Here is a 7,860-nt window from a genome sequence, read left to right as displayed (position 1 = left end):
CGACTGTGGGAAAAAAAAACTACATAGCGCTCCACCAATTAGGCACGCCCATGCAAACGCACAACAAAGGATGAAGCCACTTTCGCAAAAGGGGGCTTTAACTACCGTGGGTTGCGATAAAACAACAGACATGTATTTCCACATGCATTCCCACATGCATCTCCACACCCATGTGGTCATAATCTTTTTTCCGAAGGAACTGCCACTTTTGAGCTACTTACAAATTTTTGCTAAAAATTCTTTTAAAGACATCATCATGTGTTGGGACCTGTCCTCAATTAGACACGCGAAAAATCTGCAGAGAGGGGGGGAGAGCAAAGCACAGAACAAGAATGTGATGAAGACGAATCCGCCTGACGGATAGAGAAATGTCGAATGGCCAGTTACGTCACATATACATATGTGGATAGAATCTCCGCGCAGGCATTGCGCTTCCCTCCCTCCTCGTGATGTTTACTTATATTCCAGGGGGTCTCCTTGCTTTACAACTAACAGCCTCATGTAGGACGGAGTTCTTATCTTCCTCAAGGCGTTAATTATGTTCAGGATTTGCATTCCGCTGGGGTTTCCGCTGGTTCCTATAGGGTTGGGACAAAATGGCAAAAATTGCGCGAATTAACAAAATGATCTGAACAAATTCTGCAGGCGCATCTCATCCCGTGTGCGTATCAAAATGTGTGGCCTGCCCAAATTACCTAAATGATTTTCTGCGTATTCCGAATTTAACTGGTCCCATGACTGCACTCCGAAGACTTCGTACACCCACTGCGGGTTGATGCTTCTTCGAGGGGGGGCAAGGTGCGGGAGCAAAAAGCGGTGTTAGAGAGTAGACACAGCAAAGGACGGGAACAAAGACGTCCTGATGATGTAGCTAATAGTAGGGCCTAATAACACGCAGAAGCAGACCCATGTGATGAACTTATCAACCACGCAAATTACCGGCCAATCCACATGATGATGTTCTCCCCGTCCTCAACAATGTAGCAACCGTCCTGAGTCATATTCTCGCAAGTCAAACTCATGGTGTCCGGAAACATCATGGCATTATTGTCGTCATAATTCCCGTGGTGCTTCTCCAAATTGTGCAGACAGAACATTCTGGGGTAAAAATACGCCTCCACCGAATCGACCGGAATGTTTTGCACCCTAGACCAGTGATAAATTCGAAGATCGGGTGGCACATCTCCACTGTCCCGAAATGCAACCGATTTTAGCATCCCTAAAACGTAGATGGATAACAATCTAGCCGTCTCCGAAACGAGTAAGTGGGAAGATAAAACTTGTGAGCAGAGAGTCTGAATTAAGTTTCTCCCATCGGCAATTTTTCCTTTTTTACAAATATCAATAGCTTGATGTGATAGTAACGAAACAACAACTTGTGGGTTAATAGAATCCGTAATCGTCTTAATATTCTGAGTGATGGGGAGGGCATAGGTATGTAACCTTATTCTCCTTTCCCCATTCGAATTTGTGTATAACAAGGCCGACTGAACATAGACGACAGAATCTTGTACTACGTTTTCTTCCAAATCGACAATGATACTGAAATTTTGACTGGAGTGACAATTGGGTAGGGCTAATAAGTCCACTCCCCTAAATTGGAAGTTTCCATACCAGTTGGTAATTTTCCATCCTCTACTTATCCTTATTCGCATTACTGATTCCCATGCAGTTTCAGTGGTCAATGCGAAGAGTAGCTCCTCTCTCAGTTTGTCGCTATACTGATGTACATTAAACTGGGGGTAGTAATAAAGCGATCCTCCAGAATTCTTTACTAACGGATATATCGTTGCTAAGTCCAGGTTGTACAAAGGGCAGGCAAACAAATCAACAGCTATCTGGTATTGCGTGATGCTCTGTGCCAACTCGGTATAGAGATTATTAAACGGAGTTAACATTTCTATTTCTTTTATCTTCGAATCCACCACGTTATTGTTGGAACTTCCTGACCCGTACATGTTTTTGTAACTACTGCTCTTCTCCTTCGTCTCCCTATTCACACTAACTGTTAAGTCGCCAATATTTGGTGGAGACGAAAGAAAAAAGACAAGTTTCCCCCCCACTTTTTTTAACACCATAATTGCTGCTTTTAACGCATTGCCTGCACAACAATCGGTCATTTTGTTGTTCCTCCACATGGTCGGTAAATTGTCCAACAAGACGTCAATCACATTCTGACACTCATGCACATTGACCAAAATATCTTCCGGCAGGGGGATGAAGATGTCCTGTATATCTGGCACGACCATCATTTGCGTCTGCTTCAAATTCGAGTTGAGGTTGTAAAAATGGACCGTTGAATCGAACGTCATAATTCCTATTAGTGTTCTCGTGTCGAAAGGTTTCTTGCCATTCATATCGCCTCCGCTGTTATCATTACCGTTTGCACCGTTGTTTTTCGGTAGCAACTTCTTAATTGTGCTGCATACCACATCGAGAAGACCCGAGTTGACCGCCGTCACTGTCACATCGATGAGGAACAAATAGACGGGCGGCTGTGGAGGTCTTATCATGTAATCACTTGGCGCGATGAATTCCACACTGCCAGTGCATAATTCTGGCCTCTGGAAAAGGTCCTTCCTTTTCCCTTTCTCATCCAAGGGGGTGAAATAAAACTGAGGAGTGTCATTCACATGGTAACACATATTGCAGTTCCATTTCTTCCCTCCTCCTTCGAATCTCACAAAGGGGTTAATATACGTCCTACATTTTTTACATCTTACAACAGTTGAGTTTCCAAAATTTACGGACGCTAATTCTGGGTAGCCATCTGGAATGGGCGCTAAAGGCTGTATCATAAACCCTAGGGGGACATACGCCTTCTGTTTTAGGGTCGTATTGGCTGGCATGTAACTTACCGAGCTTTTAACAAAATGAGAAAAAGCATTAAATTGTAAAAATTCCTGATACGTATCGTTGATTATAGGCTGGACACTATTTACATGCCCACCTCCTGTGCTGTCATACCCCAGGACATTTCCTCCTGGTTTTAATGCATTGTTATTATTCATTACTGGCACGAACTGACTTGCCACCCCTCGGTACTGACCTTGATTACTTAAATACGCATTGGGGTTGCTTCCATCTCCGTACATATTATCACTTAGGGGAGGGCCACCCATATTGCCCTTATTCATTCCGTATATTCCTGGTTGCATTTCTTGCGGGGGGTGATAATAATTTGGGGGGTAGGGCCCTTCATTTGCCTTCATATTTCCACTACCCTTGTTTGCCATGTCGGCAGTACTACCGCTGTTATTGTTGTAAAAGAAGGGGTTGTTCATGGGCTTGTTTACGTTGCCCGGGTTGTTACTATAGTTCCCCGCATTGCCACCACCGCTGTTATTGTTGTTGTTGTTACTATTGCTGTTGTAGTTGTTTCCCCCTCTGTTATAGTCATATGGCTGCATTTTATCTTCAAACGTGGATGTAAAAGGTGGGGAAAAAGGGGAAGTAATTCGCGTCCTTTACAAATTCGGCTGCCTTACAGATCCGACTGCCTTACAGATCCGACTGCCTTACAGATCCGACTGCCTTACAGATCCGACTGCCTTACAGATCCGACTGCCTTACAGTTTCGCTTGCCTCACAAACAAATGGGCTCTTTCAACTTTCGCGCGGACAGAGCGTCAGCGGGAGGGCAAGAGTCACAAGGAGTGCGGTTCTTCATACGCAAAATGGGGGTATGTGCAGACGGGAAGAACCCACAAGGGTCATCGCATGCACGTGTATATGCTTCGAACCAGTGCAAGAGTCAAAATGGTATGTGCACTTGGTTCATTGCGTAGTTGCATTAACCATCACAAATGGAGTGCATTCTCCCCACTTGTACGCCCAGCGTGATGTTCCTGTATGCATAAGCACACGCGGAGTAGTACACTTTGCAAATATATTTTTTTCCTCTCTCTCTCTCTTTTTCTTTTCCGAGGCCGCTATAGTTTCGCAAGTGCTACCTGCGTGTGATGATTTGTGGTTAATTAGGTAATTATATTTTCCCCTAACTGGTACGATGGTTATTATATGGTAGTGTTTTATGTATATGCTGTTTTTCCCGTTTTTCCTGTTTCTCCTACTCTTCCTGTTCTTCCTGTTCTTCCTTTTTTTTTTTTTTCTTTTTCTCTTCCCTTATACCAATTCCTTCCTCGCCTTCATTAAAGCGTTTTCGCGTGCTCTGCGTAATGTATCATATATGACTATGCGCATTTAATTTTTAGGAATATGGAAAAAAAAAAATATATATCAGCACTGCGTACCTTAGTGCCATTGCCAACTGCAATACGCCCGCTCCGATTACATGAATGTATATCACGAATATATGTATTTAGGTGGATAAGCACATGCTCGCTTGGCGTAGGTGAAAAGGCGAAGCTGCGAACTTGCCAGACGTAGCGCCACCCACTCCCGTTTGGTACATCAGAGTGTACCATGCCGGCAAGTGACACAAATCTCGCTCAACTTGGTTGGGGGAGGGGGCAGGCACTCCTCTTTCGCCATGTGGATAAACACAGCTACGTAACTAGGGTAGTATCATTGCACGTCACCTCAACGCGCAAGGAGGGATCGCATAAAACTGCCTCAACACGTGCACATAATATACATTACATGTTACGTGTTACATATTACATAGTACATATCACATACTACATATTATGTATTTCGCATTATGTACTGTATATTGTACACTTCATAGGCGGAGCGCAAAAATGCGTTCGCTTTTTTCGCAGCAGTTTCTTGGCCGCCTTCCTTATGCTGCACTGGGGCATCATACATATAACTGCATGGCATAGGCATATAATAGATTATATTCTTTGTGTACGTATGTGAGGGTCAACATGGTCGCACTTCCTTCGCCGGGGGAAGGAGTGGCCAGGAAAAAATAAAAATATCATTCTGCGTTACTGCGCCTTTTGTTGTTCAAACAGGAGCGAGTACATTTCGTTTTTCGCGAAACTTCATTCTAAGGTGGACTTCACCAAACCCATGAGCGTATACAGTTACGCAGTATATAGTTATAAACGTATTCAGTTATACACGTATACACTTTGTACACGTATGGGTAGGCTGTACACGTTATACGTATATCCATGTGGACATTTTTGCGTTAGGGGCATGGCCGCATGCTGGTGACCCTATTTCTCGCCGTTTCGCTTAACTTCCTTCCTTTTGTTTTGTTTTTGTCCCCTCGCTCCTCTGCTTCGCAATGGCCCGCGGGATGGTTCACTTTTCCCCACACCCGCTCTCGAAAGGTAAGAAAGGTAGCGGCAAATGTACGCAGTATATATACAAATTTAACAAGGTGAACGCATTTGCCATTTGGCATTTTATTATTTACCATTTGGCATTTTATTATTTACCATTTGGCATTTACAACTTTTTCGCCCTACACCTGTGGCATTGCCTTAATGTGTCACAGTTTTATTCGTTCCATTTGTTTACATAAATTGTTTTGACACTGTTGACATACTTTGACTTAATTTTTGCTTTTATTTTCCTTTTTTTTTCGCCCCCCTTAACCACTTCCCCATTTGCGTTGTCGCAAAATTACACCCGCGTTTGGGGCTATGCGTGGTGAATCAAGCGCTTCATTCACACTCACGGGCGCGGGAAATAAAGATTAAAACGGCTATGCAATAGTTTAACCGCGAAATGTTTCGAGAGTACGTCACCTCGTAAGAGTCAAATTGGTACATTTGGCCCTCGTGTAAATGAAAAGGACAATCGCGTTTATCATTGATTCGTATGTGGTTCCTCCAAGAGGTTCCCACGAAATGTCAAAGGAGATCTCTCACTTTTATATTTGCCTATGTATCACGCCGTTTCGAACAAGTCGAACCACTACAGGTACACTCCTAATGCATCTTAAAAACGGTTCGCATGCTTAATCAGCGTAGACAAATGTACTCCATGTAAAACCACGCCCCTCATCACGAATTAAGCAAAGGTGCCAATTTTCCTGAAAGTAAAACAGTTCATTTCTATATTTTGGAAATGAAGTTCAGTAGTCGAGAGGGGAAAAATCCGTAGAAAGACACAGGCGAAATTGGGATAAGAAAGAAGAAGAGATAAGGGACAAAAAAAAAAAAATACTCCTATAAAGGCCCGTCTTAGGCGTCATTTGCAAGTGCACCAGATGAAATATGACCCATCGAAATGGGTCTTCTAAATCTGTTGACAAAGGTGCAGCGGAGGAAGGGGTTGCAAGGTATCCGTCTCGAGGTGTCGCTGTAGAGAGCGCGAATACTCCCAGGACAAACACCAAAACATTCACACTTCTCTCCAATGCCACCAATGCATTGACATCACCATATGTAGGCCCGCTTGGCAATCACACTAGGGAACGCAACCTTTTACGTGATAATTTCGCCGCATCACGGAGAAGACGGTAACAGGGGCATTCTTAAATTTGAGCCCCACCGGGCACCCCTAAACACAAACACGAAAAAAAAAAAAAAAGACATCCCATTAAAGGGGTCGGGAATTTTGCTACCCTCCTAGATGGAACAAAAAAAAAACGCAGTTTTTTTGTAACTCACATTTTTGCCAATCCTAATGGCATCTAATTATTCACAAGTGAAAGCATCGCAAAAGAAAATACTTCCTTACTATAAACACGCAAACCACTTTGTCTCCCACACTTATGAGCCCCATGTCGCAAACTGACCCATATTATCCAGTTTGCACACAACTGCACCCACATAGTTGTAATAAATGTGTTCCGCGTTATTTCTTTTCCAACTAGTTAAAGGAAAAAAAAAAAAAGCTATCGCGTTAAAGGCATTACATAATAATTTCATGTGACACCTTATTATGTACTGTTTGTGGGAGTCCCAATTTGAATCTGGCATTTTCTAACCCTTCGGTTTTCTGTTAACTGTATTTCAGTACACTATGTCTGCCTACAAAAAAGGACTATTTTCCCTCCAATTTATATTTCGTAGTCTTACCTACAATTTAATGCTACCCATACAGTTTCTCATTTTTTAAAGGAAAAAAAAAAATTCCATTACGGTGTTATTAATTCGAATTATGACAAATCAGATGGACCAACATTTGTGACTGCACAGGGGCCAGCCTCTAAATTGCCATAAACAGTTTCTTAACTCTTTGTGAAGGGCATGTGTCCAGGGGTGGGATTACTTTATTGGGAAAGCTGTTAAAGAGGCCTAATTGGCACCAAAAGTATGTCCCCTGAAAGAAGGCTTAACAATGTTTGCTACATGGCCAACTTATGTAGATACTTGTACTCACCTGCAACTGGGTCAGAACATAACGACGTCAGATTCACCCCCAATTTGTGAGCACTTCACTCATGCGTTGTCAAGGCACTGGCAGGGTTAAGTAAAAAAAAATTATATCGAGATCTATGCCTATCTATGTATGTTTTGTGCCCTTTTTCAGAGCATCTAGGCGACCTTTCTCTCCCCGTTGTTGCTTTAAAACTTCGTTTAACGCTAATCGGATCGGAATGAGGCATTCAAGGCGGACCCCACTTCGCAAGAAGTGCTGACCGTAACCCTCTCCTCAACGCGGTTTACCATATTCCCAATTTGTGAAAAAGAGAAGATTTCCAGCAGGGCACATATCTATGCAGTTAAAAAGAAGTGGCTACATCCAGGTTGTTTTTCGCTAAAATGTAGATGTGAAGAGGGAGCCCCTGCGAGCGTCGCCTTTTCCCGATTTTTCCCCAAACGGTAGAAAGATACACGTAATAAAGTTCGAACAATAAATATACCGCGTATATGACCCAACCGCGGCTTGACTCAACCGCCCCGTGCCTACATACGCCCAGCGAAACGACAGCCGCATTTGAAGAGGACGGAATATACTTAACGACTTTTACGAAGTGGCTGGGTGAACAAA

At 43.2% G+C, this 7,860-nt stretch overlaps 1 protein-coding gene across 1 annotated transcript; it reads right to left on the bottom strand.

Annotated features, from left to right (window-relative positions):
• Positions 1–213: 213 nt before the first annotated feature.
• C922_01099 (hypothetical protein) lies at positions 214–3,410 on the bottom strand (the record flags this gene model as incomplete). Its single annotated transcript, XM_008816707.1, has 4 exons — positions 214–295; positions 458–578; positions 696–781; positions 940–3,410. 4 exons carry the CDS (start codon positions 3,408–3,410, stop codon positions 214–216), a joined length of 2,760 nt encoding a protein of 919 aa, XP_008814929.1.
• Between the last annotated feature and the right edge of the window lie 4,450 nt (positions 3,411–7,860).

Source organism: Plasmodium inui, assembly GCF_000524495.1.
Source record: "Plasmodium inui San Antonio 1 unplaced genomic scaffold supercont1.3, whole genome shotgun sequence".
Taxonomy (NCBI): domain Eukaryota; phylum Apicomplexa; class Aconoidasida; order Haemosporida; family Plasmodiidae; genus Plasmodium; species Plasmodium inui.
Note: the sequence above shows the minus strand (reverse complement) of the source record. Positions and strands in the feature narration are given on the sequence as shown.